This window comes from Cetorhinus maximus, chromosome X (assembly GCF_964194155.1).
Source record: "Cetorhinus maximus chromosome X, sCetMax3.hap1.1, whole genome shotgun sequence".
Lineage (NCBI taxonomy): Eukaryota > Metazoa > Chordata > Chondrichthyes > Lamniformes > Cetorhinidae > Cetorhinus > Cetorhinus maximus.
In genome coordinates this window covers 13108897-13131221 of record NC_135917.1, presented here as the reverse complement: position 1 = coordinate 13131221, position 22325 = coordinate 13108897, and the positions used below count along the sequence as shown (strand labels likewise).

At 45.1% G+C, this 22325-nt stretch overlaps 1 protein-coding gene across 4 annotated transcripts in view; it reads right to left on the bottom strand.

Moving 5' to 3' along the window:
• The window catches only part of LOC144672633 (natural resistance-associated macrophage protein 2-like), a 184811-nt gene that overhangs the window by 140392 nt on the left and 22094 nt on the right, over window positions 1–22325 (bottom strand). For all 4 annotated transcript variants that reach the window (XM_078534484.1, XM_078534483.1, XM_078534485.1 and 1 more), the window contains exons 2-6: window positions 13721–13804; window positions 7703–7842; window positions 5988–6110; window positions 5427–5546; window positions 2665–2771 (exon numbers count right to left, since the gene is read on the bottom strand). In XM_078534484.1, coding sequence (XP_078390610.1) covers window positions 2665–2771; window positions 5427–5546; window positions 5988–6110; window positions 7703–7842; window positions 13721–13754 — 524 coding nt within the window. In that variant the 5' untranslated portion in view covers window positions 13755–13804. The remainder of the gene's footprint in view (window positions 1–2664; window positions 2772–5426; window positions 5547–5987; window positions 6111–7702; window positions 7843–13720; window positions 13805–22325) is intronic.

Below are 22325 nucleotides of genomic sequence, written 5' to 3'. Positions count from 1 at the left end.
CTGTCACAGTGACTGGGACTCCCTGAGTGAACTGTAACATACCACCATGGCCCAAATGACAGCTGCCTTTCAATATGACCCCCCTCCTGCAACATTGCATCAATTTTACAATTACCTAATTTTTTCACAACATTCACTTTTGGAAGATTGCTATTATTTTTTATGGAGGAGGATTAGGCACGGTAGATGTGGAGAGGGACATAGGCACAGACGCAAAGGGGTAGGTGGCCTGTTTCTATAACACCCTGTCATTCTGGAACAAAATCTAGCCTGGCATTACCTACAATCTATGTATGAGCCTGTATCATCCCATTCAAAGAACACTAACTTGCCAGAACTTCAAACATGGCATAAGATCGGTAAGAGAACAGTGCAAAATCAAATGTACGCTGACATTTTGTGGTTTTCAGAAAAATGAAGCACCAAGTAGGTTGAAGCTGCACTTTTTACAATCCGGAAAACCCCGGTGAAGGGTCAAGTGCAGGGGCAGCCGCCAGCACTCAGTAAAGAAAGCAAAGGACTTGCATTTATATAGCGCCATACAATGCCTCTCAGGATGCCCCAAAGAGATTTACAGCCAATGAAGTACTTTTGAAGTGTGGTCACTGTTGTAATATAGGAAATGCAGCAGCCAATTTGCGCACAGCAAGCTCCCCCAAACAGCAATGTGAAAATGACCAGATCATCAGCTCTTTGGTGGTGTTGACAGAGGGAAAAATGTTGGCCCACGACACCAAGAGATTTCTCTGCTCTTCTCCCAGCGGTGACATTGGATATTGTGCCCAGCTAAACAGGCAGGCTGGACTTCGGTTTAATGTCCAATTAAAATAATAGCACTTTGACAGTGCAGCATTCCCTCAGTACTGCACTGAACTTTTAACCCTTGATTATATGCTCAAGCCGCAAGTGAGGCTTCAACCCACAATCTTCTGACTCAAAAGGCGAGTGTGCAACCACTGAGCCACAGCTAAGGCACCTTTTCAGCACTACAGATCCTCTATGTAATCAAATGGCAGTGGATATCCTAATGGGTTACTGTGCTCTGCCTCAACGTGACAACATTCACACTGCATGAATGACGCCGATCTGATGACTGCAAATTTAAAGAATAGTATAGGTTAACATGATTATTGCTGTAGAATGGAACCCTTACCATTTCATGCACCGGTGTTACCATCAAACACTCTCAGGGCAGGCATAGCACTGGGTTAGATACAGAGTAAAGCTCCCTCTACACTGTCCCCATCAAACACTCCCAGGGCAGGTACAGCACGGGGTTAGATACAGAGTAAAGCTCCCTCTACACTGTCCCCATCAAACACTCCCAGGACAGGGTCAGCACAGGGTTAGATACAGAGTAAAGCTCCCTCTACACTGTCCCCATCAAACACTCCCAGGACAGGTACAGCACTGGGTTAGATACAGAGTAAAGCTCCCTCTACAATGTCCCCATCAAACACTCCCAGGACAGGTACAGCACAGGGTTAGATACAGAGTAAAGCTCCCTCTACACTGTCCCCATCAAATACTCCCAGGACAGGTATAGAACTGGGTTAGATACAGAGTAAAGCTCCCTCTACACTGTCCCCGTCAAACACTCCCAGGACAGGTACAGCACGGGGTTAGATACAGAGTAAAGCTCCCTCTACACTGTCCCCATCAAACATTCCCAGGACAGGTACAGCACGGGGTTAGATACAGAGTAAAGCTCCCTCTACACTGTCCCCATCAAACACTCCCAGGGCAGGTACAGCACAGGGTTAGATACAGAGTAAAGCTCCCTCTACACTGTCCCCATCAAACACTCCCAGGACAGGTACAGCACGGGGTTAGATACAGAGTAAAGCTCCCTCTACACTGTCCCCATCAAACACTCCCAGGACAGGTACAGCACGGGGTTAGATACAGAGTAAAGCTCCCTCTACACTGTCCCCATCAAACACTCCCAGGACAGGTACAGCACAGGGTTAGATACAGAGTAAAGCTCCCTCTACATTGTCCCCATCAAACACTCCCAGGACAGGTACAGCACGGGGTTAGATACAGAGTAAAGCTCCCTCTACACTGTCCCCATCAAACACTCCCAGGACAGGTACAGCACGGGGTTAGATACAGAGTAAAGCTCCCTCTACACTGTCCCCATCAAACACTCCCAGGGCAGGTACAGCACATGGCACAGTAAAGCTCCCTCTAGTCTGTCTCATCAGCTTATTTCAGCCCCAAATCACAAATGTATTCATTCCTGCACCACTGAAACATTTATTTCCATTTCCCACACCATCTATTCCCTTGATTTTTTATAGTTCTGCTTAATTCGTACAGTCTTGCACTGTAGGTTCAGTCCATGAGGAACTGGGTTAAGACTGCCCAAACCCATTTCACGTAGGACCCTTGCAAAGGAGACGTCCATTGTGGCTTTCCCTGAATCCAGGACTCGTGGTGACCTGCTGTGTCATTCATTCCTTGGAAGAAATGATTCAAAACAAATTGGTCTGGAGCAAACTAAACCATACCAAACCGGGCCAAGTCGTCCTCAGGTTATATACAAATGCAGAAAAGGAAAACCTTCAAGGGCCCAACGTTATTCACGTTTTGATGCTAGTTTTGCTTTATTTGATATGATAGCTCCTAATAATGGAGTAGTAATTAGTGATTGTACTTTACCTTCCAACAGACAGCAGGTTAATAGCTATAGCTGATCCAATCACTTCCTGCATGTCTGAGCCAATGATTGCTAGTTCCACCATTAGCCACAGAGCAATTCGAGGGACCTGCAACATTCACAATACATATACTATTGCAAAAACAACTAGCATGCATAAAGCACCTTTAACATAAAAAATGCACTTTCTGAAGTGTAATCAAATGAAAAATGGACCCTGAACTAAAGGAGGGGTTATAGTGGGTGACCAAAAGCTTGGTCAAAGAGGTAAGTTTTAAGGAGGGTCTTAAAGGAAGGAGAGATAGAGGGGTTTAGGGAGAGAATTCCAGAGCTATGGGGCTTGGCATCCAAAAGCACGGTCACCAATGGTGGAACACTAAAAACAGGGATATGCAAAAGGTCAGAATTAGAGGAGTGCAGATATCTCTGAGGGCTGGAGGAGATTACAGAGATAGGGAGGGGGCTAGGTCATCGAGGTATTTGAAAACAAGGATGAGAATTTTTAAAATCGAAGCATCAGGGGATGAGGAACCAATGAACGGGGACTTGGTTGGAGTTAGGATATGGGCAAAATAGTACACTGATATTGTGAATGTTCTAGTTCAACCTCAGACAAAGGGCAGGGAGCGTGTAATCAGCGGTGGCGAGGATACACAGCTTTTGGCAGGGGCCAAAGATGATGGTTGCAACCTTTCCAATGCTTAACTGGGAAACATTGTGGCTCATCCAACAATGGATATTGGACAAGCGGCCTGACAACACAGACTCAATTTGGGGGTGGCGGGGTGGGCAAGATAGATCTGGGTCATCATCAGCGTACATGCGGAACCTTACTCTATGTCTGCAATTGATGTCACCGAGGGGCAGCAAATAGATGCAAAAAGTGGAGGTGGACAAGGATAGATCCATGGGTAATTCTGGGGGTAACAGGGTGGGAGCAAAGAGTGAAGCCATTGCTGGACATGTTCTGGCAATGATGGGATAGGCAAGACTGGAAGCTGGCAAAGGCAACCCCCCTGAGCTAGATATTGGTGTAGTCAACCATGCTATGCAAAATGGTCAAGGAGGGATATGAACCATATTCACAGCGGAAGTCATTTGTGACTTTGATTCATGCTGTTTCGATGCTGTGACAGGGGTATAAACCCGAGTGGAGAGATTTCAACATGAAACTTGGAAGCGTTATGAACCATGAAGAGGATAGTGTAGAACTTCAAAAGGACAGACAGGTTGGTGGAATGGGCAGACAAATGGCAGGTGAAATCTAATGCAGAGAAGTGTGAAGTGATTCATTTTGGTAGGAAGAATGTGGAGAGACAATATAAAGGGTACAATTCTAAAGGGGGTGCAGGAGCAGAGGGACCTGGATGCACATGTGCATAAATCATTGAAGATGGCAGGATAGGTTGAGAGAGTGGTTATTAAAGCATAGAGGATCCTAGGATTGATTCATAAGGGCAGAGTACAAGAGCAAGGAGGTTATGATAAACCTGGACGAAGCACTGGTTTGACATCAACTGGAGTAGTAGTGTGTCAATCTGGACATCCTGCTTTAGGAAGGATGTGAAGGCATCAGAGAGGGTGCAGAAAAGATTCACGAGAATGGTTCCAGAGATGAGCACTTTTCGTTATGTAGATAGATTGGAGAAGTTGGGACATTTTTCCTTGCAGAAGAGAAGTTTAAGAGGAGATTTGATAGAGGTGTTCAAAACCATGAGGGGTCTGGACAGAGTAGAGAGGGAGAAACTGTTCCCATTGGTGGAATCAGAGGGAACAGTTAAGGTGATTGACAAAAAAAAAAATGCAATAGAGACAGGAGGAGAAACATTCTCGCAGCAAGTGGTTAGGATTTGGAATACGCTGCCTGAGAGTGTGATGGAGGCCAATTCAATCAAGGCTTTCAAAATGGGATTGAATTATCTAAAAAGGAAAAATTTGCGGGGTTACAGGGAAAAGGCAGGGGAGTGGCACTGGGTGAACTGCTCCTTCACACAGGTGTGGGTCAGCATAGGCACAATGTGCCGAATGGCCTCCCTCTGTGCTGTAACCATTCTGTGATTCTAAGATACCTCCAGGCCCAATAAATAAAATGTCTGAGATAAGATAAGAATTAGGATCAACATCTCTCTAGCATCAACATCTTTCTGCCGAAGGGCCATGAAGGCTCGAAACGTTAACTGATTTCTTCTCCGCCGATGCTGCCAGACCTGCTGAGTTTTTCCAGGTAATTCTGTTTTTGTTTTGGATTTCCAGCATCCGCAGTAGCTTTTAGCTTTTTGTTTTTATCTCTCTAGCATTGCTTAGCTCAGCAGATGGCCGCAAAGGGGGAGACTATTTTGCAAGCCAAAAAGAAAAATCCAATGTAAAGAAAGCCAAGCGCCTAGTTAGGCAGAGTGCTTGGGTGATTCATCACTCTGAGGCCATTTCTAGGAGAAAGATTCATCACGTGTGTGTCCTGGGCACAGATATTGATGTTACACTGTATTTACCTGTTCATATGACATTTAGTGTATTGCTTTTAATTGGTAGTAACATTTATGTTTAAGCAGGTTAATAATAAAATAGAGTCCAGGGCAGATCTTTATTTAATCAATATTGAGTGGGCAAATAAGGTGAAACCACCAATAGAGGGTTATGGTGAAGAGATGGGTAGGTGGCTTAATCTATCAGTAAGGTTTATTGGGTTTCCTTTAAAGTTCTCATATCATACAGATGCCCGTTGTGAAATGTATTTTCAGGTGAACTTTAGAACCACAACACAAACCTTAGGATACTGCCTGTGGCAGACCTCGGCGAGATGCATCCCAGTTACCACACCTAAGCGGGCAGCTAGTCGCTGTAGCAGCAGTCCTATAACGGTAGCTGTCAGCAAGATCCAAAGCAGCTGCACAGAAAGAACAAGCCAAGTTACGCATGAATGCATTCACGGCGACATCCTACAAACACTGCTTCGCTCTCAAAAAGTGGCTACAGATAGACGCAAGGACTTCATAATACTCCAAAAGGTTATCGGTCAACTTGGAAAATTCTTACACCACACATGTAAAGATTTTAAAGTTGTGTCACGTGAGCAGGATATTAGCGGGGTAGGTACAGTACTGACCTTGCATCACTGAATATTGTTGGCATACTCCTCAAACAAAGCATTTGGCTAACATTCAGGGCAGAAAACCAGCATTGTGTGGGTCGGAAAACACAATTCATCACCTACTTTGATCTTCAGTGTAGAAGCTTAAGATCAGACCGTTTTTTGTGCACAGAATTTTATACAAGTGAAAACCATTTACACAACGGGGAGATGTTCCAAAAAGGGTGAAGGATGTACCTTAAATCCTGCCACAGCTCCAGACTGGAGGTCAGATTCAATGTTTCCTGGATCCAGATAAGCAATACTCATCAGAAACCCAGGTCCTGTAAAGGCCCAGAGCTTCCGAAAGCTAAATCGAGTCTACAGATAAAAAGAAAGAGCAGTTGCTTAGACACGCTGGGTTTCTAGCAGTCTATTCTTATATCAAGTCAACAAAGATGGTTGCAGGATGGGGTGTTTAAGATCAACGACTACCCAATCTGTGTTTGGCTGAGTTTCCCTGGTGTCTTGGCCAACATTCTTCCCAATATTACAGGGAGGAATTGTTGGCTAGATCACCAGAAGAACTTTTCGCTCTTCTTTAAGCAGAAACTGGACAGGAAGATGGGTCCTGAGTTCAACCGCATGACGGCACCTCCAACAGTGCAGCAATCTCTCAGTGCAGCGCTGGAGTGCCAGCCTAGATTGCACATACAAGACCTGGCGTGGGACTTGAACCCACAATCTTGTGACTTAAGAGTGAAGGGTGCTTCCATTAGGCCAAAGCAACAGTCTTATTAGAGCCATATCGTCAGATCATATTGTGCAAATGAAGGTGATACAGTATTTGTTTGGTCAGCTGGGTGGAAACCCAGCACAATGTTTAAAAATCCCCAAATCAAGCTGCATTTAAATCTGCACACCCCCTGTCGGACCTCTGCTCGTCTCTTCTGAAGTTTAACCAATTGGAATCACACAGCAGACCAGAGCTGCTTCCTATTTTGTCCAAACAGGGCCATCCCACCTTATGCGGCATTGGCTTGCAGGGTTATTTGAACCAAGTGGGAAGAATCCCAGCCCTCCATGAGGGCTCTACCCAGGCTGGTAGGGCAAGGATTGCTTGTACCCTAGAATACTGCAGATCTGCAGGATTCATGTATTGGATGACCGAATTCACAAGAGGGGGTTGACCCTCTTTCAACTTTCCATCACCAGGCATGGCATTAAACCTACTGTGCCCTCAAAGAAAGTAACAGTGGGAAAAGATCTGGGTTACTCGAATAACAGTAACCTGTTTCATCAAACGTTTCACCTGTTAGGAAGGAACATTAAACAAAGAACAATAAGAAGCTAAGAAGCCAAGAAGCCGGTAAGGAGATCAAGTAACAGAAACGGAGAGCGCTTAACTCAAACATTTGAGAACTTTTACCCGACAATACAGTTTAATTTATATCCTCATAATGGTCCCTTTGTACCATGTCTCTAATACGCATTTCACCTTTGAAAGTGGAGTCGTCTCCAACATCTTACCGAGTATATGCAATATCCGGTGCACTGCGCAGCTACATAAACCAGTGAGGGCCCAGATTCTATCCCTGGTCTGTGCTAATTAGCTGATCACAGCCAGGCTGGTCCAGATGGATTTGGTGGCTCTCTTCCAAGGGCTGGGAGATTCTGGCTGAGTAATGGTTCTGTCCTTCGTCTTATTATGACTCACCCATTCAGATCAGGAAAGCATTGGGATGGGATCTGTTGTTCCTGCAGTCAAATAGCCTGTTAAGGCTCAATCTCAAGAGCAACATCTGATGAATGGTTACTTTGAGATTGCAGAGGGTGACTAAGTGACTATGCACTCATACCCCAGCAAGAGCTAGTGCCTTCAGAGGAAGAGCAGGGAGAAAAATTGTCTTTTTGTTCTTTTGCCAGATACCTCAGAAGCCTTTTTCACTACTAGGATGCAAAAAAATTCTCACCGAACTATCATCTGGGATTGGGATCTTCTCATCTAGATAGGTTTGCGAGCTCTCCTCTGTTGGATCGGGAGATGCTGGTGGAGTGATGGTGCTGTACCGAAAGTGAAGGTTAGCTGCGCCATCAGGTTCCTGTTGCGTTTCTGAAAAGAGAAGGAAAAAGTGATTGAAGGCATTTTGAACGGTCTCGGTCAGATCTCAATCAGCACCCTTTTTAAACTGCAGGAAATGTGGACGACATTAGCAAAGCAACACTAATTGCCCATCCTCAGGATATGAAGAGTCAACCATGTAGTGTGGGATAAGAGCCACCTTTAGGCAAGACTTAAGGGGCAGCAAGTTCTCTTATACAGAGGTAACCTTTTAACAATAACATGGCAGCGTTCATCATCTTTCTGGTGTCAGCCCACAATTTGCCTGATTCATCGAATTCAGTTCCACAATTTAGCAGAGTGGAATATGATCTCTCGACTCGTTGGGATGCTAGACCAGTACAGTAGCCATGAGGCTCCCATTCTGTCACAAATTATGCTCAATACATCAAATACATAAAGGATTTACCTGACAGAATTAATATTCAACTTTTACTACTAACAGAAACATTTAGCAAGACAGTCAACCCCAGGCCCAAAGCAGGAAATGACTGTGTGTATCCCACTGTAACACCCAGTCCCAGAGTGTGAAAGGACAGTGTGATAACCCACTGTACCACCATGTCCTGAACTGTTAAAGGACAATGTGATAACTATGCCTTCTACAATTGTAACTTTCCAACTAACGCAGCCACCTGTATCAGTCTAAGGGACATCTCTGGGTCAGTGCAGAAAGCAAAGATCATTTGACCAGAACAGTGGTGACCCCACTTTCCTGAACTGAGCTTTATAAAGGAACGGTGACTGGCTAAACTGTTATTTTTTTTAAACGACAAACTGTATCTGAAGGAAGCGGAGCTGTCATATGTTATAAAAGTCTATGGTGTGGATTTTCCAGGTTGGTTGAGACTGTATCTACAATATTGGACAGCACTGAGGATCTGGGTGTTGTAAAAATTACGGCAGCCTCGGTGAAGTAGCTGTTTTCTGTGTACACGAATGGAGGAGACAAAAACTAGGATGGGTGATTCTAACTTAAAAAAGGGTGAGCAAACCAAAATAAGGCAAGGACCACAAATTCCGCAATATAAACCGCATCCTTTTTTTCTACAGCAATCATTTTAGGTTTACTAAACTGAATGAAAATAACTGTTCCTGTCCTATATTTAGGAATCATACAACAACACACATTTATACTGGGCCTTTCATGTAGAAAATATCCTAAGGCACTGGAGAAGGGGAGGGGGGAGGGGGAAAGAAAATTAAAAAACAGGGAATATGAACAAACCATGGTGCGAGAGTCACAAGATGACCAGAAGCTTGATTGAAAAATTCAATTTTGAAAGAGAATCTTGAAGTTGGAGCAAGAAATAGAGGAGTTTAGGCAGGGAGTTGCAAAGATAAAGGCTGACATTTGCTGAAAACCAATGGTGGGGCAAGGGGAGTGGGGGCATTACACCAAACGGTCAGATTCAGAAGATTGAAAGTCACAGGGTGGAAGGTGTAAAGATCGATTGGGCCACGAAGGGATTTGAGAATCGGGATTTTTAAGTGTCAAGTGTTCAAGGAAAAGGTGTGAAGACGGAAGTGAAGGATGAGCAGGACAGGACATGGGTGCCAGAGTTTTCAACAATTAGGAGCTTGTGGAGAATGGCAAGCCTGCAGGGTGGGCATTGAAGAAACAGAACACAAGTAGGGCTTTCAACCACTGTGGGGCTGATGTAGAGGCAGGCAGACAATATTGTGGGCATAAAGATATGCAGTCTTGGTTTAGGAAAGGGCAGGAGTATAAAGCTCAACTCTGGATTCAATACAACACAAAGGCTTCACATGGTCTGGTTCAGCCTGAGCAGATAGTTGGAGGTGGGGATGGATCCACTGACTAGAAAGTGGGGACCTTATCCTAACTAGAACCTTCCATTCCTGGTAATCGTCACTGTTCTCTTAGTGGCTATAATGTCCTCCCCAGGTTAGTGAATCTATCATTATGAGAAGAGACCAGATACTGGGACAATTCCACTGGAAAACAAAAGGGTAAGAGGAGATTTAATTAAAGGTTTTTTACAAAATTACAACAGGTTTTTGACAGGGTGACAAAGGAAAATACCATCTCCTCAGGTTGAGAGCCAGCAACAAGGTGAGTATACAGGATATATGACACATCCAGGCCATTCGGCCCATCCAGTCCATACTGGTGTTTATGCTCCACTTGAGCCTCCTCCCGTCTTTCCTCATCTAAATCTCCCATTGTCACCCTCTATTCCCGTCTCCCTCATATTCTTGTCTAGTTTCCCCTTAAATACATCTATACGATTCACTTCAACTACTTCCTGAGGTAGTGAGTTCCACATTCTCACCACTCTCTGGATAAAGAAGTTTCTCCTGAATTCCCTATTGGGTTTCTTGGTGACTATCTTATACTGATGGCCTCTAGTTCTGCTCTTCCCCACAAGAGGAAACATTCTCTCTGTATCCACTCGATCAAAACCTTTCAAAATTTTAAAGACCTCCATTAGGTCACCCCTCAGCCTTCCTTTTCCAAGAGAAAAGTGACCCAGCCTGTCAATCCTTTCCTGATATGTAAACCCACACATTCCTGGAATCATCCTTGTAAATCTCCTCTGCACACTCTCTACAGGCTCTATATCAGTAATGTAAAATTAGCATTGAGTGAAGAGAGAAGTGAGGAGAAAAGCCTTTATACAGAAGGTTGCAAAGTGTTCAATGCATTCCCACAGAGTAGTTGAGGCAGAGAGTTTTAAGACAATGATTCCCAAACTTTTTTTGCTGAGCCCTTTTCTTTGGACATCCCATACGTGCTCCCTCAGTACTTTTGCAATAATTGTTACTGTAAATATTGCGAGTAACCTAGAATACTTTAGTCGTTTCATCATCTTAACTGTTTTAATTCTGCTCCATCTTCAAGCTCAAATGTGTAATGAATCTAAACATTCTATTAAAGTTCACATTTAGGGAATTCCTCAGGTCTGCTCCCACTTCACCTGCATTACATACTCAACGTGCAGTGGAAATTCAGTCGACTGCACCTAAATCTGGTGAGGCAGATCCAAGGAATTTCCTAACCACTAGGGCTGACATCACATGAGCCACCTGTCCCCAGAATAAACCTCAATGTGCCCCCTCAGACCCCCACCCTGCCCGCCATCCAGTTGGGGGTCGTCTTCGTTAAGCCAAGAGTAAATATCTCAAGCAGAAGAGGAGACTGGACTTTGGGGGGAGTGCAGGGCAGTGGGATTAGTTTGGGATTGATACAGGGCTAAGGGGGGGAGAATGGGACAGTGGGATTAGTACAGGGTGATGGAGAGAGCACAGGGCAGTGGGATTAGTTTGGGGATTGATACAGGGCTATGGGGAGAGTGGTGCAGTGGGATTAGTTTGCGATTGACGCAGGGCTAGGGAGGAGAGAGTGGGATGGTGGGATTAGTTTGGGATTGTGTCATAATGTATATATGTTATTTACTGGAAAATAATTTTCTTTTAAAATAGAGGTTTAGTCTGTGGGTGTGTCTCAATTGGATTAAAACCAGCTAGTCTGGGTGCTTTGATGTGTGCTGGTTTTGATATGTAAGAGAGCGTGCATTTGCATTTTTTGAATAGAGCACTCAAGAGGTAGGGTGAAAACTGACACTTATTTAGCATGAAAGGGGTTTCATTGGTAAAAGGTGATGTTCAAAGAGGCTGGTGAGACAATGAGAATTTGCATTCAATCAGTAATGGTAGGTATAACAAGACAGCCGTTATGTGTGTGCAAAACAGAGGCAAAAGGCAGCTGCAAGACTCCAACTAGCTCCACAGGAACCAAAGTGAAAAGAACTTCATTTTGAATTTGTACGGTGAAAATGCTTTGCCTGGTGTCTGGTTAAGTCTATGGGTTGCTGTTGCCTTAATGGAGATTAGTTTGGGAATTTGTTAAAAGTTATGATAGTAGTAATTTGTAGCCATGTGTATATATATTTTAACCTGTGTAAATTAAATAAATGTTTCATTTAGTTTAATGTAAAGCCTCAAGAACTGGTGGTCTGATTCCTGAATTTAGAGTCACATCTCAAACATAACACTAAAAGTTATAGGTCATGATTTGTTTAAAGTTTCCCTCTGGGGTTCTTAAATAACTCCCCTTTACCAACTGCATCGGTTATAACAGATTGCTCTGGTCATCATCACATTGCTGCTTGTAGAATCTTGCTGTGTGTAAATATGCTGCTGCTTCTCTTTATTACATTTCAAAAATACTTCATTGATTATAAAGTACCTTGGGACACCCTGAGGTCATGAAAGGTCCTATAGAAATGCAAGTCTGCCTCTAGACCCGACTATTCCAACGCACTGCTGGCTGATGTCCCACATTCTACCCTCATTGGACTGGAGGTCATCCAAAATGCTGCTGCCCGTGTCCTAACTTGCACCAAGTCACATTCCCCAACACCCCTGTGCTCACTGACCTACATTGGCTCCTGATCAAGCAAAGTCTTGATTTTAAAATTCACATCTTTGTTTTCAAATCCTTCCATGGGCTGGCCTCTCCCTATCTCTGTAATCTCCTCCAGTCATACAACCCTCCTAGGTCAGTAAACAAATGGGTAGTGAAGGAACAGGGGTTGGCACAAGTTAGGGCATGGGCAGCAGAGTTTTAGATTACCTCAAGTTTGTGATGGATAAAATGTGGGAGGCTGGCCAGGAATGCGTTAGAATAGTTAAAGTTGAGAGATTACAAATGCATGGATGAGGGTTTCAGCAGCTGATGAGTTGGGGCACGGCAGAGTCGGGTGCTGTTATGGAGGTGGAAATAGGTGGTCTTGGTGATGGCACAGATATATGGATGAAAGTTCATCTCGAGTATAACACCAAGATTGGGAATAGCCTGGTTCTGCCTCAGATGGTCCACATGGAGGGGAATGGCGTCATTAGCTAGGGAACAGAATTTGTGGCGGTGGGTCAATATTTAATTACTGCTAGGGTTTTTTTATTCCTCTTTCCATGGTACTTGCAGTCATTCCTCCAACACAAAGGGCCACTGGTGGGGGAAGCCCTGAGTGTTTATCCAGTGACTGGTTCAGCCATTCAAACCATGAAGGTCTGTGCTGATCTGGGGTGGTGCAGAGTGCTGTAGCAAAACCAACATTCACCACTTAAATTAACATGAGGAATCGTCATGTGAACTCCTGAGCTCCCATGGGCTGCTGGTGTCCATGGAACTGAACTCCTCAGCAAGTTATTTGGAGGGAAAAGAAATTGGTCAGAGGGGAAAGGAATTCAAGATGACTAACTTCTTCTAGTCCTTTCAGTTTGTAAGAGGAGCCTGTGGGAACTTTTAGTTGTGGGTCAGATGTGCAACAGTTACAAGTCCAGACCAGGAATCAAAAGTGTCTCCGTACAATGTGGTTTACAGCTGGTTTTAAGAAGCAAACAACAAAATGAAGCTAGAGAAGCTATGTGAATACTTTGCTACTGGCAAACGACTGTAAGACAACTTTAAGACTATAAGACAACAAAAATAGTCTTACAAAAAGGTCAGAAAGGCCTGGTCTAACATGGGTAAGGGTATATACTCTTCTGATCTAAAAGACAGAGATAAAGAAACATTGTGACTGCTAGAACCACACTGGTGAACAGTGCAGGTACTTGCAACATTGTGCAGGTTGAAGTGAGGAACAGTAGAGTTGATGGTGTTGTGGAACGCAAGTCATTGCCACCAGCAAGACAAGACAGCCCCAGATTGTCAGCTGTTGCTCACTGTTTCGGAATGAACCCAGCAGGGGAGGGAGAGCACAGGAGAGAGTGAGAGCACGAGCACACTAAATGCTTCTGTAGAAAGTTCTGAAATATTTCCTCAGATTGCCCCAGAGGCAGAGGGAGATCAAGCACAAATGAGTCATGGACATTTGCAGGATACAAACAATGGCTTTACCTGTCAACTCTTTCTTTTCCTGGTCAGGAGCCATGGTGAATGGAACCAGCCCACACTCGGAGTTCTCTGCAGAAGCCACGTTCCCTGCAGCAAATAGAAAAAAAAATCAATTAGACGGGGAAAAAAAAACAGCAAACGGAGGGAGGGAAGTGTAAGGTGGATTCAGCACAAACAGGCAATCAGATCAAGCCAACCCAGCAGGAAGTGAAGTGCAATAACTAGCTTGGAATGTTTCAGCAAAGTGCCAAGATTGGCATGTAGCAACCAACTGAACACAGCTCCACATCATTTTAAAAGGTTTACCATCTTTTTCATGAGTTCCAAAAGACTTCAAATTTTGCACAGTACAGATTGTACACAGTGAAAATGTAACACTCATACAGTGCTTTACACCATACATTAACATTTTGTTTTTGATATCTGTAAGATTCATATACTGACCTGCACACAATCCTGACATAGCACACTGTAATGTAGGCCTTACATACTGATACTTACACAGATTCTTGGGGGGAAATCAACCAGATGCCTAACATGGACAGAAAGCTTTCAAAACACTCAAGAGCCTCCAAATCATGCTTCCAAGAAATCCACACAGGTAACGTGTCTGTTTGCTTGAGATAGAGGCACTGAGACACATTCTCTTCGTAGGCAGAAATCAGTTACCAAAGTCTACAGATCATTAGGCAGAGCCATGTTTGAGGATCCCCACGTGCATGTTGGGGTACTGCTCGAGTTTAACCAGCCAAACCCGTGTAGAACACTGATAAGCTTGCTGGAGAGCAACACAACTTCCAATACATGTGACTTGGCATTGTCCATATCAGTAAGGGGCATATGAGGAGACAGGCGACTATGTCAGAGTGAGATGGAGACCGAGTGAGTAGTGAATTAGGTTCACATGGTAAGTTCTGTTAAGTTCTTTTCAGTTTTAACTATATGTTAAGAAACAAGGTCTGGCATAGCACTAACCTGCAAGTTAGGTTAGCTTGTTAAACAGAGAATTGCCAGGAATGGCAGTTATCTTGTCAATCATCTGAAAACAGTTGGTTCAAATGTGTTAATTACTGCGGCAGGAAGCTAAACTAGCTAGTAACTCATCAGAGGGTCTATAAAGGAGACAGGCTTTTCAAACCACATGATCAGTAAGGGGTATGCGAGGAGACAGGTGACTATGCCAGAGGGAGACGGAAAATGAGTGAGTAGCGAATTAGGTTCGCGTGGGAATTCGGTGCACAGTGGAAAAGAGGTGTGGCATAGATAGGAATTATTCTAATTTAATTACTCAATTAACTTAAGTTAACTAAATAACATTAGTAACAATGGCAGGACAGGTGTTATGTTATAGCTGCGGAATGTGGGAGCTTTTGGACACCAAGGCGATCCAGGACAAACACGTCTGCAGGAAGTGTAAGCAGCGTGAGGAATTCCAGATCAGGATTATTGATCTGGAAGCCAAAATGCAGACACTGCGCAGCATAAGGGAGGGGGAGAAACACCTGGACACTTTGTTCTAGATGATGGTCGCACCTCTTAGAATAGGGTCATCTGTTTTGGTCAGCAGTGAGGGACAGGAGGATGTGACCGTGAGTGAGGCAGGTAATGGGGTCAAGCAGGCAATAGTGGAGGAGCCTCAAACTTTGCAACTGTCAAACAAGTTTGAGGTGCTCACAACCTGTGTGGATGAAAGCAAGGTCTGCAAGGTGGATGAGCAGGTTGGCCATGGCACCATAGTACAGGAAGCCGTTCAAGTGGGGGGAGCAAACAGGAATGTAGCGGTAGTAGGGGATAGTATACTGAGGGGGATTGACATTGTTCCTCTGTAGCATAGAGCAAGAGCCCAGATGGCCATGTTGCCTGCCTGCTGCCAGGGTTCGGAAGTGTCAGGGCTGGAGAGGAACTTACAGTGGGAGGGGAAGGATCCAGTTGTTGCGGTCCATGTAGGTACCAATAATATAAGCAGGACAAGGAAGGAGGTTCTGCATAGTCAGTATGAGGAGCTAGGTACCAAAATTAAGAAGCAGAGCCTCAAAGATAATCATCTCTGGATTATTACTTGAGCCACGTGAAAATTGGCATTGGGCAAATCAGATTAGAGAGAGGAATACGTGGCTCAAAGACTGGTGTGGGAGAAGTGGGTTCTGATTTGTGGGCACTGGCACCAATACTGGGGAAAGTGGGGGCTGTACCGTTGGGATGGTCTACACCTGGGTAGTGCTGGGACACATGTTCTTGCAAATTGCATAACTAGGGAAGTAGAGAGGGCTTTAAACTAAACAGGGTGGAGGGGGGGGGTGGGGGGAGGCAGGATCAAGCTTGGGCAGATGTGGCAAATCAAAGGGTAGATTCAAGGCAGGAGCCCATAATAGTAATATGGGGAATGAGGTCACAGAATAGCAGGGAGAAAGAGGTAGTTTCTCAGAGCAGCATGTTCTGGAACCAACCAGAGAGCAGTTTGTATTGGACTCGATATTGTGTAATGTGACAGGATTAATTAATGACCTCAGAGTGAAGGCACCCCTAGGTAGCAGCAACCACAATATGATTAACTTTTACATCCAGTTTGAAAGGGAGAAAAGTGGGTCTAAGAGTAGTATCTTAAACTTAAATAAGGGCAAATATGTGGACATGAAAGCTGAGCTAGCTGAACTGGGATAGTAAACTAAGGGATCGATCAATAGAGAATCCGTGGCAGATATTTAAGGGGATATTTCAGAATAAGTATATTCCTACTATAAAGAAACATTCTAAGGGGAGGACCCGCCATCTGTGGTTAACTAAAGAAGTTAAAGGAAAGCATCAAACGTAAGGAAAAAGCATATAACCGCGCAAAGATGAGTGGCAGGTCAGATGATTGATCAGAATATAAAGAACGGCAGAGAACAACAAAGTTTAATCAGGAGAAAGAAATTAGAGTATGAGAGGAGGCTAGCTAGAAACGTAAAAATGGATAGGAGTTTCTACAGGTATTTAAAAAGGAATAAAGTAAAGTGAGTGTTGGTCCTCTAGAGAGTGAGAATGGGGAGTTAATAGTAGATAATAAGGAAATGGCGGATGAAATGAACAAATATTTTGCTTCTGTCTTCATTATAGAGGATACAAAAAACATTCCAGTAATAGCTGTAAATCAGGAGGTGGAAGGGAGAGGGGAACTTGGTGAAATTACAATCACTAGGGAAGTGGTACTGAGCAAACTGATGGAGCTGTGGGCTGACAAGTCTCCAGGTCCTGATGGACTACATCCTAGGGTCTTAAAAGAGGAGACTAATCAGGTAATAGATGTGTTGGTGTTAATGTTCCAAAATTCCCTAGATTCTGTAAAGGTTCCATTAGACTGGAAAGTAGCAAATACAACACCTTTATTCAAGAAGGGAGGGAGATAGAAAACAGGAAACTATAGGCGATTGCTACCCAACATCATGGCTGCAAAGTCCAGGGTAATGATCCAGCAATGACAGAGGAACAGCAATGCATGCCCAAGTTAGGGTGGCATGTGACTTGGAAGGGAACCTGGAGGTGGTGGTGTTGCTCCTCTACAGTGGTAGAGGCCACAGGGCAGGGAGGGACTGCAGTATGAACTGCAATGTGTCAGCCATGGCTCAGTGCATAGCACGCTTGCCTTTAACTTAGAAGGGTGTGGGTTCAAGTCCCACTCTAGAACTTGAGCACAAAAATCAAGGTTAACACTCCAGTGCAGTACTGAGGGAGCGCCGCATTGTGGGAGGTGGTGTCTTTTGGATGAGACATTAAACTGAGGCCCCATCTTCTCTCTCAGGTGGGCATATAAGATGCTTTGGCACTATGTTGAAGAAGAGCAGAGGAGTTCTCCCTGGTGTCCTAGCCCCTCAGTCAACATCACAAAAACAGATTAGTTGGTCATTATCACATTGCTGTTTGTGGGAGCTTGCTGTGCACAAACTGGCTGTCATATCTCCTACATTACAACAGTGACTGAACTTCAAAAGTGGCTTTTCATTGGTTGTAAAGTGTTTTGGGACACCCTGAGGTTGTGGAAAATGCGGTATAATTAAAAATATTTATTTTAACTTATAGATAGTGTATGTTAATTGTTTCAGCCACTGCTGACCTATCCCCTACCCCCCGACCCAGCAACTGCTTATAGCAGCTGAAACAATTTGGCTTGATACCATGTCTAACCACTGCTCTATCATGACCTGTGAGATGGAGTTTTTTTTAAAAAATTCATTCACGGGATGTGGGCTTCACTGGCTAGGTCAGCATTTATTGCCCATCCCTAGATGCCCCTTGAGAAGGTGGTGGTGAGCTGCCTTCTTGAACCGCTGCAGTCCATGTGGTGTAGGTACACCCACAGTGCTGTTAGGAAGGGAGTTCCAGGATTTTGACCCAGTGACAGTGAAGGAACAGCGATATATTTCCAAGTCAGGATGGTGAGTGGCTTGGAGGGGAACTTTCAGGTGGTGGTGTTCCCATCTATCTGCTGCCCTTGTTCTTCTAGATGGTAGTGGTCGTGGGTTTGGAAGGTGCTGTCGAAGGAGCCTTGGTGAGTTCCTGCAGTGCATCTTGTGGATGGTACACGCTGCTGCTACTGTGCGTCAGTGGTGGAGGGAGTGAATGTTTGTGAATGTGGTGCCAATCAATCGGGGCTGCTTTGTCCTGGATGGTGTGGAGCTTCTTCAGTGTTGTTGGAGCTGCATTCATCCAGGCAAGTGGGGAGTATTCCATCACACTCCTGACTTGTGCCTTGTAGATGGTGGACAGGCTTTGGGGAGTCAAGAAGGTGAGTTACTCATCACAGGATTCCTCGCCTCTGGCTACAAGAGCAGGTCACAGTATTTCTATGGCTAGTCCAGCTCAGTTTCTGGTCAATGGTAACTCCCAGGATGTTGATAGTGAGGGATTCAGTGATGGTAATGTCATTGAATGTCAAGGGGCGATAGTTGGATTCTCTCTTGTTGGAGATGGTCATTGCCTGCCACTTGTGTGGTGCGAATGTTTCTTTCCACTTGTCAGCCCAAGCCTGGATATTGTCCAGGTCTTGCTGCATTTGGACATAGACTGCTTCAGTCTGAGGAGTTGCGAATGGTGCTGAACATTGTGCAATCATCAGTGAACATCCCCACTCCTGACCTTGTGATGGAAGGAAGGTCATTGATGAAGCAGCTGAAGATGGTTGGGCTGAAGACACTATCCTGAGGAACTCCTGCAGTGATGTGCTGGAGCTGAGATGACTGACCTCCAACAACCACAACCATCTTCCTTTGTGCTAGGTATGACTCCAACCAGCGGAGAGTTCCCCCCCTCCACACCCCCGATTCCTATTGACTCCAGTTTTGTTAGGGCTCCTTGATGCCACACTCGGTCAAATGTGGCCTTGATGTCAAGGGCAGTTACTCTCACCTCACCTCAGGAGTTCAGCTCTTTTTGTCCATGTTTGAACCAAGGCTGTAATGAGGTCAGGAGCTGAGTGGCCCTGGCAGAACCCAAACTGGGCATCAGTGAGCAGGTTATTGCTAAGCAAGTGCCACTTGATAGCACTGTTGATGACCCCTTCCATCACTTTAATGATGATCGAGAGTAGACTGATGAGGCGGTAATTGGCTGGGTTGGATTTGTCCTACTTTTTGTGTACAGGACGTACCTGGGCAATTTTCCACATAGCTGGGTAGATGCCAGTGTTGTAGCTGTACTGGAACAGCTTGGCTAGGGGCGCGGCAAGTTCTGGAGCACAAGTCTTCAGTACTATTGCTGGAATATTGTCAGGGCCATAGCCTTTGCAATATCCAGTGCCTTCAGCCGTTTCTTGATATCACATGGAGTGAATTGAATTGGCTGAAGACTGGCATCTGTGATACTGGGGACCTCCAGAGGACGCTGAGATGGATCATCCACTCGGCACTTCTGGCTGAAGATTGTAGCAAATGCTTCAGCCTTATCTTTTGTACTGATGTGCTGGGCTCCTCCATCATTGAGGATGGGGATATTTGTGGCGTCTCCTCCTCCAGTAAGTTGTTTAATTGTCTGCCACCATTCATAACTGGATGTGGCAGGACTGCAGGAGTTTAGATCTGATCCGTTGGTTGTGGAATCACTTAGCTCTGTCTATCACTTGCTGCTTATGCTATTTGGCACACTAGTCCTATGTTATAGCTTCACCTGGTTGACATCTCATTTTTAGGTATGTCTGGTGCTGCTCCTGGCATGCCCTCCTGTACTCTTCATCGAACCAGGGTTGATCCCCTGGCTTGATGGTTAATGGTAGAGTGGGGGATATACTGGGTCATGAAGTTACAGATAGTGTTCAAGTACAATTCTGCTGCTGCTGATGGCCCATAGCGCCTCATGGATGCCCAGTCTTGAGTTGCTAGATCTGTTCAAAATCTATCCCATTTAGCACGGTGGTAATGCCACACAACACGGTGGAGGGTATCCTCAATGTGAAGATGGGACTTCATCTCCACAATGACTGTGCGGTGGTCACTCCTACCGATACTGTCATGGACAGATGCAGCTGCAGCAGGCAGGTCGGCGAGGATGAGGTCAAGTATTTTTTTTCCCACTTGTTGGTTCCCTCACCACCTGCTGCAGACCCAGTCCAGCAGCTATGTCCTTTAGGACTCGGCCAGCTCGGTCAGCAGTGGTGCTACCGAGTCACTCTTGGTGATGGACATTGAAGTCCCCCCCATTCTGCACCCTTGTCACCCTCAGTGCTTCCTCCAAGTGGTGTTCAACATGGAGGAGCACTGATTCATCAGCTGAGGGAGGGCAGTATGTGGTAATCAGCAGGAGATTTCCTTGCCCATGTTTGCCATGAGACTTCATGGGGTCTGGAGTTGATGTTGAGGATTCCCAGGCCAACTCCCTCCTGACTGTATACCACTGTGCCACCACCTCTGTTGGGCCTGTCCTGCCGGTGGGACAGGACATACCCAGGGATGGTGATGGTGGTGTCTGGGACATTATCTGTAAGGTATGATTCTGTGAGGATGACTATGTCAGGCTGTTGCTTGACTAGTCTGTGAGACAGCTCTCTCAATTTTGGCACTAGTCCCCAGATGTTAGTAAGGAGGGCTTTGCAGGGTCGACAGGGCCGAGATCACCATTGTCATTTCCGGTGCCTAGGTTGATGCCGGGTGGTCCGTCTGGTTTCATTCCTTTTTTGAGACTTTGTTGCAGTTTGTTATAACTGAGTGTCTTGCTAGGCCATTTCAGAGGGCATTTAAGATTCAACCACATTGCTGAGAGTCTGCAGTCACATGTAGGCCAGACCAGGTAAGGACAGCAGATTTCCTTCCCTAAACATCAGTGAACCAGATGGGTTTTTACATCAACCAGCAATAGTTTCATGGTCATCATTTAGTTCCAGATTTTTATTGAATTCAAATTCCACCACCTGCCAGGGTGGGATTTGAACCTGGGACCCCGGGCATTACCCGGGGTCTCTGGATTACTAGTCCAGCGACAATACCACTACGCCATCACCTCCCCAAGTGCAGAGTCCACTTCCTCCTAATCAACGGCTTCATTCATTCTCTCTCATCTGTACAGCACATGCGCAGTTTTTACAGCCTCCATACAGATGGGTCCTATTCGTGCTTGCTCAGACAAAAACTCAGTATCGTGCTCTCTCCAGACCCTGATGATACCCTTGCAGCTTTAATGGAGTCATTGGAAGTAGCCCAGAGGAACTTGACAACCATAACTGACAGGCTTTAACGAACACAGAAATGAGGGAGGGTAATTTTTGGGTAATTGTGCCCCTTGCAGCTGACCCCAATCTACTGATCCCGCTTCATCTTCCTAAGAACCCCCAGCCTCACGATAGATGCTATCAAAATTCACCTCCGCAGAAACTCCTGATCTCTCCAAAAAGGCTTTAAGTCAGGGGTGGGGAGCCTTTTTCTTATCAAGGGCCATTCACACATAGACAAAATCAGTCATAGGCCACACACACAAAAAAACCAACTTACCTTATTTTTTGTTAGAGAGAATGCAGAAATGTTCAACGCACTCACTGCTTTAATGAGATGGCTGAATTTGCTTTTCCTTAAATGAGCCTCATTATTGTAGATTCTATGCTGTTTATAATGACCGGTGCTTCGGTCTGCATTACTGCCGCTTCCAAAACCTCCTGCCCATCACTGCCGTGTTCACCAGTATCTACTCAATGACAACAATTGCCCTGGATAGGTAAGCAACAGAGACCGGGGTGCCTCTCACCCAGGACTATTCAAGAGCATCACAAGAGTTTAAACTGAAGGGAGATTGGACCAGGAGTGGTTCACTTTTTGCTTGTGTCGGTTTCAACCTTTAGCTTCTTGGCGTCATCGCTGGCTTCAGTCCCGATCCCAGATTGGTTCTCCGGGATTTGGAGTTTTGAAATTAGTTCCCATCTCTGTTTAAAGCGAAGGAACTAAATAACCAACAAATGAATTCTAGTGGCACCATCTCAATGAGTGTCCGAGTAACTCATTTCTTAGAATGGTTTGTCCATCCTGCTTTTTTAAAAAGGACCGGATATCATTTATCCAGAGAAGGCGGACACTGTCCTCCTGCACTCTCCTGTCTGAGCTGTTTGTGCTGCACATCCCCAGTTCTGGCTGCATATTTCAACAAAGTAGCCCTG